We start from the raw sequence: 13,052 nt of genomic DNA, 5'->3' as shown, positions 1-13,052 counted from the left end.
AGCAACACAAAGAGGCTTTATCTGATTTGGAGGATTTTAGCATTACTATATTTTTTGTGTAATATTGTGAACATTTCTGAAATCTATCTCTCTGAGTATTTGGAACCAGATGGAGATTACTGTTTACAATGTTGAAACATTTTCTATTATCGAAATGATTTTGGATATTATGCAACTTTGGATGAAGCTTCTAAAGCTTCTGAAGTATTATTTGATTCTAATAAAATGATTAGAGCTTTTTCAGTATCCTGTCTGTGGTGCAACATTTCATAACAGAAATGTGTGACATTTCAGTTTTCCTTGTTGGTCTTACATCACTTCCTGTTTGTTTTTTGTCCATTTCCTTTTTGTTACCAGTCAGTCATGCTCATTGCCTCCACCTGTTATCGTGGTTTAATATGTAAGGACTCCTTCCACACATCAAAAAGCAGAGCTGGGCGCTAACAGAATGAAGGCTTAGGGACAGACTGCAGGTCAGACAAAACACAGAAGAACGCAGCTCGCTGGTGTGACCTGTGAACTCAAAGTACGAGTCTGCAGTGAATGTGCCCGGAGCGTGTGCTGGGTGACGGTACCTGATTGCCAGCTGCCTTTTTCTTGTTCATCTGGCTGATCCTCTGCTGAGCGCTGCACAAAAAGCACATCAGCATCATCACCGGTGGTTTAAACTCAAACGAGCTGTTTGTCGGTAAATACACTGATAGTTTTACTCACTTAGCAAATCCAATGAAGTCCTCGTGGTTGGTGTTCATGTAAGACAACTCGATGTCTATCAACAGCAACACCTGGACAGAGGAAGAGCCGTGAGTGTAACACCAATATCAAAATAAAAGCCTTTACTCGTCTTGGGTCAGAGGTCAGCAGCGGCCCTGGCAGTAAGATCTCATTGGATTTCAGCCTAGTTTATCATGTTATTGAATTAAACTAGTGCTGCTAAACTCAGTCTGCATGTGGGGCATTTGTTGAGTCCTTGTGGAAAGTGATAGAATGAAACAATACCATGCAGAGCGTTACTGGGGTGTTACTGTATGTAATGGCTCGGAGCCCTCGCACACTTTCTAATGAGCTCATTAAATATAACATTTGACAGTGAGCTTTCAGGCCAGAGTAAACACAGAACCCTGAAAGTTCAGCATCATTCAAATGATCTTTGTTTCTTTTGCTATGTTACCTGATCCTTAGTGCGACTTTCTCTGTCCCTGATGTGTTGAGTGACGATTCTCTCCATCTCTTCTCTCAGCATTGGATACTGAGCCAGCTGTGAGCACAGAGAACAGTAGGTAGGCAGCAAAAAACCCATACACACACACACACACACACACACATTTACTGTACGTCTATGATTCACTAAACCAATACGTTACTTATCTCACCAACCACAACACAGTTCCACCAACAGAACCAAATACATCACAGAGACTGTGGACGATGTTATGTTGTGAGGGCTTCATCTCAGACTCAGCTCTAGTCTCTGCACAACCTGATCAGTGGGTGGATTCACGTTAGACTAGAATTTTATGCGCAGAAAATATCCAAGGCCAAATTGGACCAAATGCAGAAGAATCGTGCAAAGTCTGCGATATTGCCACACAAACGCAAAGTAAACAATGTTCCTGGCAGAAAAGCGTTCTTTTCCCAGCACAGTGTGGGTCTTTTTCCATGAGCTCATTGCAAACCCACAAATGCAGATAGTGGTGGGCCTCCGATGTGACACAAACATATTTGGGGAAGTGTGAGGAGAGAAGAAAGAAATCCAAACCAAAAATCACAGCACAAGAAAGAAAAATATACACTGTTTTCTTACAAGTTACAACGCATGGTTCATATGTGTCTGATGGCTTTGGGAGTGAATGGATGTCAACAGGCCTCAATCTGGTCCCACACTTGATTTACTGCTTCCTGGGACTCGGCCCAATTACAGAGTGGATGACGTCCATAAAGCACAGATGCTCTATAATAATGGTGCACCCTGTTAAGATGGATGTCAGACTAATTACTGAAAATAACAATGAATGTGTAAGTGTCTGCAACAAATGATCAAACTTGCAAAAACGTGACTGTCAAGCTTTCCGTTTCGCCGCCAGGTTAAAGTGTTCACTCATTTGAGTTACTGCACATGAGGCGAAACCCAGGTCCTCGGATGCCAAGTCAAACAACAGCTGCCTTTCTATCTTTATGTTGCTAATATATAATGCTGCATATGAATAATCCTATGGCTGATGGTAGCCTATAATTATGTATGATGACATCTTACTCATAGCCTGAGAACACGCATCAAGCGTTGGAGTCACGGTTAATTTAGTGATTAGAAAGAAAATTACAAGGTATCACAATTTCTGAAATCACCTTGGATTTGAAAAAAAAAACTAAACGTGAAATTAAAATTAGAAGAAGCTCAATAAAGAGGTTATTTCAGTATCAGAGCGGGACAGGATCCGTCCTAGTGAACCAGTGCATTGTAACTTGAAGGCCGAAGGCTGTCGACATCCGCTCGAGTGTTTTGTGCCTAAACAAACGCACAGTCACACAAAACACTGTGAAAAAGGCAGCAGGCAGTTCATGCAGCGCAAGGTAGAAAGGAGAGGGAGGGATGAGGGAAGATGAGTCAAACTGACCCCTCTGTGGATTCCCCAAGCAGTAGATTATAATACAGTAGCTCTAAATACAGTATATAGATGAGAAATCCAAAGGAGGTCACATTTGCTTCAGGAAGAAGCAGCCAGTTGAAAAGTTCAGGGGGCGACAGGATGGACAGAACCAAAAAAGAAAAAGAAATAAAGAGTTTCTGAATGTGTCCGTTAGTCATTGAGTGGAACCACACAGTCAGTCACTCCACCGCTTTAAGTCACACTGACGGAGACAAAGGCTTTTTTGAAACATGGGGTCTAATATAACAGAGACTTCTTCAACATGCAGCCTAAAATGAGCTATGTTTGTATGTGAGCAATTTGAGGCTAATCTTTGGATCAAGGACCACAAAGCTTCATTAAAATGCTGACTAAGGATAGACCGATATCAGCTGGATGTGTTTTTAGTTCAGTTTGGTCATTCCTACATTCAGACTACAGAAAAGTCAAAATTTATATAATATATATATATATATATATATATATATATATATATATATATATATATATATATATATATATATATATATATATATATATATATATATATATATATAAATAAAATATGATGCTGTACAAACTAAAGCAGTTAATGTGATGTACTGTTAAGGCGGATCATTAAAGCTAATGCTACTGTGGCCCAGCCATCGGTCTATCCCTCTTCTTAGACACGCTCATACTCTATGGGTCTTTACCTTTTGACTACACTTTTGAATGGTGAAGGTCAGTTCACTCACTACCATATCTATACACTTCAGTGTGGGCTCCTTCAGCTTTTGGATCAGCTTTTTCACTATGGCCTCAAAGGCCAGGTCAGGGGTGAACAGCCCCGTCCTGTGGGGAGAGGCAGGCGGCACGGGGACAGGAGTAAAATAAAAGTGCAGAGGGAGGAGAATTGGTGGCGCCGGTGTGGAAGACGAAGTGAAATAAATGAAGACAAAGGGTGAAGGAGAGGGACAAGAAACGGGTGAGGGGGGTGAGGAAATTCAGAAGAAACATGGGAGTGGAGAGAGTGTGGGGATAAACGGCACAGAAGGAAGAAAACGCACGTGAGACATCTGTTTTTCTTTGAAGCCATTCTAAAACAGAGCAGCGCTGGGACCTCGCTCTGCGGATGATGAGAAAGAGGACGAAATAGAGAGAGATCCCAGTCTGTGCCTTTCCACCAGCCAAAACCTTCAAGCGACGCTCTGCAAAACCCCAGCTGTGCACCCCAGGCCTCAGCCGAGTTCACCCTGTCACCACCCGTCCCTCCCTCACCCCCTCTGAGAGGAGGCGTAGTTATTATCCCACCGTTTCAAATGTTTGGTTGCACGGCATGGATTTGGAAAAAGACTGCTGCTCTGTCCTCATCAGCTGCAGGTGCACAGCTACTGTCTCGCACACATCAGGGCTGAACTCTGAGCTCATCCAATATGGCTGCCAGGTATGTCCCGTGACTGGAAAGTGGTGAATTATCTAGCTTTGCGGTCGTATGAGCGTGTTTTCGGCAGCCATATTGTGACGACAGCTCAGCTTTCCTCCAGAACAGCCTTCTACCACAGTCAGCCTTTCCAGCCAAACCCGCCCGCAGCAGGCGGGCAGGTACCCACAGCCCACCCTGCGCTCCAGGGGTCCCTCGCTGTCCTAAAACAACGAGGGCTGGAGGCAGCTGGGTGGTCACAGTAGGAGGGAGTGAACAGCGGAGGGACCTTGCACATAGGGCTTTAATTCTTTACCTTCTTGGTACACTGCCTAACTGTATTGACTAGCTCAGAAATGACCATGTCCACACATTTGGTGCAAGGCTCTTTAATCTTCCCAATCTGCCGTTTCACAATGGTCTCAAAGGCCATGTCCGGGGTGAAGAGGCCAGTTCTGCCCAGCAGAGAGAGAACCAGCCACGGGGTCAATAGAAAAAGCAGGATGACGGAGAGAAAGAGAGAGAGAGGAGGGTTGGGCAAAGAGAAGATTATTAGTTAATGAGGATTTATCCACTGCTGAGGTTTTCCCCCAAACAGCAATGAAATGAAGCTATTAGACACTTAGAAAGTAACAAATATCAAGTCATTGGAAGAATATCCAGTCATCCTCCCTCAAAAGTGAAGAGCTGGAATGTTGTTATAGCTGGAATGGAAAAATCAGGAGGATGAATGGCTGAAAGGTTCAACATTGTTACACTGGCACTTTAACATTAGCTTTAGTTATTGTATTTAATATTATAAGCTTAAATGTGTTACCTGCGTACAACATGTTATTAGTGCAAAGCAAACGTCTAGGCGACCGGAGGCCTGAATCTAAAGACGCAGCAGAGGCGACTGAGGGGGAAAAACAGGGGGAGGTGAAGGGGGTGGTTTTAGGGACGGAGGGAGAGCAGACGTGCCTGATGCCGTGGATGTTCTTGATGGCGTAGCTGATCTCCTTGCGGAGCTCCTTCTCGTCGAACTCCATCTGCAACACAACCGGAGGGCGTGAGTTTGCTGTAACCCAATAGCGGCTGAGCTGATCCGTCGCATTCCTCTAAAGCCTGTTTTCGCCATCTTGCTTATTTTCCTGCAGTGCACCGCTTTCTGCAGCGAACTTTGATAATCTCCCCACAGCCTTTATTATAAACGTATAAAACACAATAATGAGCAGACGTCTAATGCGCCTGGCAGACGTTGGGGCTTCTGGTGTTACGAGCAAGGCCGCTGGTTAGGGAGAGAGAGAGAGAGAGAGAGAGAGAGAGAGAGAGAGAGAGACCTGCATTAACCCACCTTCACCAGTTCAAACGGGAAGCGCTCGTGGAAGATGCGGTTGATCCTGGCACCGCCCGACAGCTCGGCCGTGTCGATCTGGTCCCCGGAGCCCTCTATGCACTTGTCGAAGTCCACCGAGAACTGCTGCACCATCCTGCGGGGAGCGCAAGGACACGGCTGCCAACAAAGCCACCGACCTGCGTTCATGCGCGCACCAGGCTTCATACTGACTGGAGCAGAGCCTTGGTTTTCCGCGACGGGTCGTCGGGCCTGAAGTTCTTGTACTCCTCCACCTCCTTCTCGATGGACAGGAGCTGACTCTGCAGCTTGGCCCGCAGGGCTGGCAGCGTGTCCCGGATGTGGTTGGTCAGTTGCTGTGCAGGTCAGAGGTCAGGGTCAAACCACAGGACACTAACTGATGATGTGACTGAGCTTCTGACGCTCTCGCACCTGATTCAGGACCTTCTGCAGGTAGGGAGTGCCCATGCGGTCAGCCAGGTGTCTGTACGCGGGGTGCGAGAGGAAGAACTTCCTCTCGGCGGCAATGGCAGCGTTGATGTCCTTCTTGCCGTCGATGTCCTTCTGGCTCCGATTGACGACGCCAATGTAACCTGGACGCAGCGGCCCACAGGCGTTCACAGACGAAACACTGAGCTCCAGCTCCTTTTTTAATCGCTTCCTGGAATTTCTGAGAACACGCTGGAACGGCCCCGGCGCTTGTGGCCTTAATGGTGATTTTGGGATTGTGCTGGGCTGCCGCACTCTAACATATCAAATGAGTCTGAAGATCCAAACCCAGAATGAAAAGCCCCTCAAGGACCCGACCGCTTAGAAACTGCACTTATTAATGTTTCGCTGTGGAAAACCACATTTTAAAGGACACGAGGATGAAGGATGGAGGAAGGAAAGCAAAAAAGGAAGGAGGGATTACGTTGATGTGTGTCTGCACATGCGGGTCCAAGTTTTAATGGCAGAAAGGAGAAGGAACAACCAGGGGACTTCAGCCGCGTTTCAGTTTCGACTTCAGTTTAGTTTTCCTGGTTAAAGGCTGTTTCATGCATGTGAGCCACAGGCCTTGTAAACTTGAAAGCCCGTCGCGTCGGACGAGTCGGGGGCGGTAGAGAAAACAAAGAACGTGGAAATGGTTCAAAAGCGCGTGCCTGGGTCCTCACTAAGTGCAAATGGAGACGAGAAGCACCACATCAGCACATAGCAGCAAAGGGCAGCCCACAAGAAACATGGGAGCTCTGTGTTTTTCCACTTCTCTACCTCCGTCCTCTGTTCTATTACTCCCTCCTCCCCGAGGTCTCTCTCCTCAGAGCTGGGATCCCTCAGCACTTCGTAGCATGACTGCATTATTGCCACAAGAGGGAAACCGCGCGTCACTCTGCAGAACGGCGTCGGACTGTGTGTGTGTGTGTGTGTGTGTGTGTGTGTGTGTGTGTGTGTGTGTGTGTGTGTGTGTGTGTGTGTGTGTGCGCTCACCCCTCCTCAGCGGCAGCAGCTTGTTCTCCAGGATGTCTTTAGCGTCGGTTCCCTCATCCATCAGGTCCAGCTTGGTGATGACGCCGATGGTTCTCATGCCTGCGAGCGCGAGAGAAGTGAACTGTGGTGAAAAGTGTCGGATGCTCCCAAAAGTGGAAGTCAACATCTGGCCGAAAACACTCCAGATGTGCAATTCACACCCGACATTAAATCAAGAAAACAATAACTGTCAAAGTTCACCAAAATACCACAGTGCAGTAAACCAGTAAAATCAACACAGTTCATTTATTTGATGCACTATGTCACATAAAATGATGTTTTAGGACTAACTGAATGTTACTAACAGCAGATTAAAGGAACAGTAGGACTCACCCTGAGGGTCGACCTCTTTGGCGATCTTCAAAGCGTCAGAGTTGGCCAGGTCAGAGTTGGCCGGGGACACGGCCAGCATCAGGCAGTTCTCCTTGGTGACGAACTGCAGCAGCATGTCTCTAATCTGGGACTCGATGTCTGCGGGCTGGTCACCCACCGGCACCTTGGTCATGCCCGGCAGGTCCACCAGGGTGAGGTTCAGCACTGCGAGAAGAACAGAAAAGCAACAAGTCCAGACGTTTTATAGTGAATTTAAAATGTATTACGTCTTAAAATCTTATGTTAAAAGTTAACATTTTATTTCTGACACAGCCGTAAACCAATAAGTCCCCTCAGGTTAGTGTCTGTATGGAGGCACAGCTGCGTCAAGCTCACCGTTAGGGGAATAGACGCGGAGGTTGATGGGTACAGGTGAGATGCCCTTGTTGGCCCCAGTGAGGCGATCGGTCTCCGCCTCGATCTCCTGACGGACCTCGTCAAAGTCTGTGAACTTTTTGCCCTTGCAGTGGAGGAACTCTGCGAATTCTGTGCCATGAACACAGCGTTTCACATAAATATGCATTAAACTCATGACAAGATAAAAAACAAGGAGGAAGAGGATGATTTTAAACAAGAGGATTTCTCATTTTAAGAAGGCTTTAAATTTCCTAATTAATATTACAAGGAGTGTATGCTTAAATGAAACAAAGAGAAATGTGTGTCTGGGTCAAACAAGAAACAACACCTTAGGGTCAACTAAGGTGTGTGTAAAAGATGATACATAACAAAGGTAAACATGAGAAATGTCTCCAAATGTCTTTAAATGTCTAAAACCGAAAGCCTCTAATTGGACTAGTTCATTCTCCAAAAACAAAAAATCAAGAACTTTAACGGATGGTTCTGTTTTACCTGTGGGACAGTTCATGAGCTGCAGAACCAAAGGACGACGAGTGACGATGCCAGAACCACGAGGAAGGAAATCCCTGGAAGAGAAGTGGGACGTTGGTCAGTAAAACTGTTATTCTATCAGGAAATGTGATCGCATGCAGGAGTAATGAAAGAGCAGAGGAAGCAGTGATGACAGTGTATCATGTATTCATTCTTCTGCTACAACAGTTCTTCATATTGGAGTCTTTTGTTCCATCAGGGTGATTTTCATGTGTGATTTCCTAATAACCAAAGCCAAACATGCTGATCTATTTATGTGCGTAACGTTCAGTCCGTCGCGTATTGAAACACATGTAATCCTGGTCTAATGCTGGTAGCAATTACGGCCCTGACGGGAATGAAGCAGCGCAGCCAGGCACCTCTCCTTCCCAGCAGCGTTTGCATCTGTGAAGGGTGAGGGCTGCTTTTTGATGATGATTTTCACAGACACACGCACGCACGCACGCGCACACACACACACACACACACACACACACACACACACACACACACACACACACACACACACACACACATGCTCTGTCGTCAACCCACGATCATGGAGCCAATGAAAGGGCCTGTTGCTGGATGGTGGACGTCCAGATTAAACCGGAGCCAACAGGAGGACGTGAAGCTGCAGAGCTGCAGGCCGGGCACAGATTAGTGGTAATCCTCAGCAAGTGGTGTCCGGCCTGTCTCACTTTGTGTCCCTGCTTTTACAGTTTGCGTCGCTCTCTGAGACATATGCTATGAGAGTCACAGTAAATCTCCTTAGGTCCTTGTGATGTCATAATAGGAAATATGCAATTTGTTAAAAAAGAGGGGAACCATATTCTGAAACAGCCTAGAATGTACAGATCTGTTTATTTCTTTATCAAAACATTTCTGTCTTTTGAAAGAGTCGCTAAAATAATAATGAGTGAAAGAGCAAACTATCACATTGTTTATGTTCAGCTGAACTGCTGTGTGGTGATTAAACCATCATTATGATCCAAGCACCAGCTGAACACAGTCATTTACTCTAATTAGTAACAAATGACAGTCGCTTTGCATTAATATCCAGGAGAATAAACAACTTAATAGAAACCATTAAGAAACCACTGTGGGCTGATCTGGATACAAAATGCTAAAAAGCTGTATGGTTTGCATCAAAGCAGCGTCTCTGTCATATTGACCTGGATAAGACATTAAAGAACCTTCATTATTGATGCTTCAGAAACATATTCGATTTCACGCCCCCCTCTCCAGGGCTCGACGGAATAAAGGCTTCTAATGGAGCCACCGTCTTCTGTTCTTGCCTCTCACATGAGTGAATCTGCTGCTCGTCAAAATGCTTCCAGCCCGTTCGGAGTTATGTAATATAGTCATACTACATAAATGTTATCACTGTGTGGGGGTTGGTGTAGTGACGGTTGTGAGTACGTACCATGTAGCAGCATCCTGCTGCGTTTGACTTCACTATGTTAGAAGCTTTAAAAGCATTATGAGCTCTCCGTGGTGCTGAAACGCTTCTCTAGCCAAATAAATCATATGGTTGTGAGAACAATACTTAATACTAAATATTCTTCTTTGTTGGCACATTAAAACATCACTTTAAGTGTATAAGAGAAATACAGTTTCTCAAATATTCAAGTCAAACATGATATCACTGTGTGTGCAAAAATATTGACGTTAGTCAAATTTCCACATGTGATTCAACATCCCCATTGTCACCTGGACTAAATTACTATGATTCACGCAGCTGGAGCCAGAACTGCCTGCTTTTTTCTGAACTAATTAGACTCTTGGGAGGAACTACAGACACAAATGGAAAAGGGGGGATGTGCTCAGATTATGATTTATAAAACATCTTCTTCACTCAAATTAGAGGGAGGCCAATAAACAGAGACTAGAGGACTAACTCAGAGGAATGTTTTACCTCCATGAGCAGACAATTAACTGATCAAGTTAGAGATCCCATGTTACTGTATGAAGAAACGTTAAACCGATCTTACATATATGACTTTGGTAAACAATGTCTCAATGTCTGTGCCGTTTCCTGAAATCTCACACTCTGGTATTGATTTTCCTGTGTTAACCAAACGCTGCTAACAGAGCGGCCGCCGGGAGCTGTGTGGGTGAAACAAGCAGCTGTGCTTTACTGCCAAAACCTGCAACAATGTTTCTGCTTGTAAGAAAAGTCCAAGTGATGGATGTCACAGCTCTGACACGTCTCTGATGAAATGACTTTCTGAGGAGGACAAAGATGGGGGAGAGCTGTTGTAGCGTGTGATTATCCGTCCTGTTGGTTCAGGGTGATAACACAACACACAATGGGCCACCTTCTCATCATCCTGTGGAGATTTTGAGGAGGAGGAGTGATGTCACTGCAGTTGGACATCAACACAAAACAATGGCTCCATAAACAGTTCACACAAATGTCTCATTACTTCCCTAACATTCCTAAAACTTTCCTTCATCTGAACCACCGCTCCCTTGGGTTAGGCAGCAATTAGACATAAGCAGTTTCTATGACTACAGCTGAGTGAGGGCAGCAAAGCTCGGCCCAGCAAACAAACACAAGGAGACAGGATGAAACATTATGAAAAGCAGATCTTAACTTAATCTTTGTCAAAGACTACGGTCATCTCCACGGGACCATCGAAGGCCTGATGCCCTGTTGGCTGCTCAATCTGGAGTTGGAATTTTGGGAAATGTAGTTATTGACCACAAATGAACAGTTAGCGCTCGTCTTTAACTGTAACTGTATTAGTCGGTGGTGTTCTCCCACTTCCGCGTGGCATCATCAGCAGATTATCCTGATATGTAAACATGGACCTGTTAAGATGGGGATTATCACTGTGGCCACGTGGCAAACGACTGTTGTGTGGAAAATGCCTGAAGGTGTCAGGGAAATGAATAACGAAGTGCTTGACGGCATCTACCAGAACAGCAGTCGTAAATGAAGGCTGTCAGATCGGCCGCTGCGCTGGTCAGCGTGGGGGTGAAGTGACCGTGACTGCACCCAAACACTCTGACCTTGCTCAGGCAGGAAATACTGCTGAATCACACAGACTGTGCATCTGTGTGTCCCGGGCCACAAAATGCTCAGACTAAGTGAAACGCAAGCAAACGGCGCTGACAGTATTGGTGACACCTACGCCACTGCCTGTGTGATGTAAGCTTCACTCGCATAAGCACCAATAGACAGATGGATGAGCTGAGCTGGAAGGGCTCAAAGCTCAGGTGGAGTCCCTCTTTCTCTCTCTCTCTCTCTCTCTCTCTCTGCAAGGTCATGATGCAGCATAACAGATCAGATTTGTGCACTTGGTTTGTTTTGCATCATCAGCTGACAGAAGGAAAACTGAGGCCTCTTCACGTCAATGGGGGTTTGCACCCCTGTCCGCTGAGGGGGAAATAATATGTAGCTCTGCCACAGAAACAAGAACGCACACACACACACACACACACACACACACACACACACACACACACACACACACACCAGGTTGTCTGTTGCAGGAGGTCAGCATCTAAAGTGAAAGTCAAGTAAAAATCTAAATCAAGACGTTTGTCTCAATATTGTGGCAATATCAGGTTATTTCAGAGGAATTGCCAGTCCCGTGAATGCATCATGCATGCAGTTCACAGATAAACTTCACTAGGGATTTATAGAGGCCTAACAAAATAATCTCTCTGCTGCGTTCACAGAAGCAGGGCGATAAAACGATCAAACTGATGAGCTGTGAATGGTTTGTGCCGTTTAGATGCAGTCATTGGGTCTCAGTGAAGCCTGGGTGCTGGGTTTTAAACTGCCGGAGGAGGGGGATGGGTAATGAGATGTGTAAAATGAAAGCGGCCGCACAGAGCCACGGCTGCAGCCTGGGAAAGCGACTTACCTGCCTACGAAGTTCTCCAGCACCGAGCTCTTCCCCGCACTCTGGCCGCCCACCACCGCGATCTGCGGCAGGTCCAGGTTCGCGTTCTGACCGATGGCGGAGAACGCATCCTGCATGCGGTTCACCAGAGGAATCAGGTCCTCCATTCCCCGGTTCCCCATCTCTGCGGCGCAACGGGCAGCCTGTCTTCCGTGTCAAGGAACGGGGAAATTCAATCCTTATTCTCCTCCGCGTCCGTCCGCGCCACTCTCGTCGTTCGGAGGGAATTTTGGACCGCTAACAGAACCGATTGACTTTTTGGATCGCTCTCTCATTGACTGCGCCTCCTCGGCGTGTCAGATCAATGTCCACCAGCGAACGCGAACACGAACACTCCTCTCCACCGAGCACCGCAGGGGGGAGGAGGATGAGGATGATCTCGCGTATTTTCTCAGAAGAGGTCCCTGCACTGCTCCACGCGCACCGCTGGGTGGCGACACTGGTGTACTTTCACTTTTAAATCCGTCAACATTACATGATTTTTTTTTAACATTTCAGAGGCTCTTCGGTCTAACCTCATCTTAAATGTCGAAAGGCGTAAAAGTAGAACTTGGGGTCCAGTTTTTCGGATTAAGACCCAAACCCAGATTGTATTACGGATCTGTCCATGGTCCTGCGTCTGTTAGCACCATGGACAGAGACGTTCAGAACATTTTAGAAGAAACAAAATGGCAAAAACCTGCTGTTCAGTTTGATGGAGCCTTGACAGAAATAAATTGCCATACTCAGATATACAGTATATGAAACCAAAATGTTGGTTAAATAAATAACAACATAAACACGTTTGTGTCAGAATTTGGATGGATAAAGTAAATAATTTCCACATTTGCTTGAACTTTTGGAAGAAATCTATAATTTTCTTAGACTGCAATTCAATACCCTCTTTGAGAACGGAGATACAGCACTTCACAGATCATATTGGAGTCAGATTTGCTGTTCATGCGCTATAAATACACCTTTGCATACAATGGAGAATATAGATTGTGTCACCAATCATATTTATAGTAACAGATGAATAAGAGATGTTG

At 45.7% G+C, this 13,052-nt stretch overlaps 1 protein-coding gene across 1 annotated transcript in view; it reads right to left on the bottom strand.

Moving 5' to 3' along the window:
• The window catches only part of dnm1a (dynamin 1a), a 29,023-nt gene extending 16,609 nt beyond the window's left edge, over nt 1–12,414 (bottom strand). The window contains 13 exon segments of the mRNA XM_029168495.3: nt 576–627; nt 715–785; nt 1,172–1,258; nt 4,346–4,484; nt 4,990–5,057; nt 5,363–5,498; nt 5,576–5,718; nt 5,795–5,955; nt 6,830–6,928; nt 7,202–7,405; nt 7,577–7,726; nt 8,090–8,163; nt 11,986–12,414. Coding sequence (XP_029024328.1) covers nt 576–627; nt 715–785; nt 1,172–1,258; nt 4,346–4,484; nt 4,990–5,057; nt 5,363–5,498; nt 5,576–5,718; nt 5,795–5,955; nt 6,830–6,928; nt 7,202–7,405; nt 7,577–7,726; nt 8,090–8,163; nt 11,986–12,146 — 1,545 coding nt within the window. The 5' untranslated portion in view covers nt 12,147–12,414.
• Between the last annotated feature and the right edge of the window lie 638 nt (nt 12,415–13,052).

This window comes from Betta splendens, chromosome 12, assembly GCF_900634795.4.
Source record: "Betta splendens chromosome 12, fBetSpl5.4, whole genome shotgun sequence".
NCBI classification, from domain to species: domain Eukaryota; kingdom Metazoa; phylum Chordata; class Actinopteri; order Anabantiformes; family Osphronemidae; genus Betta; species Betta splendens.
Note: the sequence above shows the minus strand (reverse complement) of the source record. Positions and strands in the feature narration are given on the sequence as shown.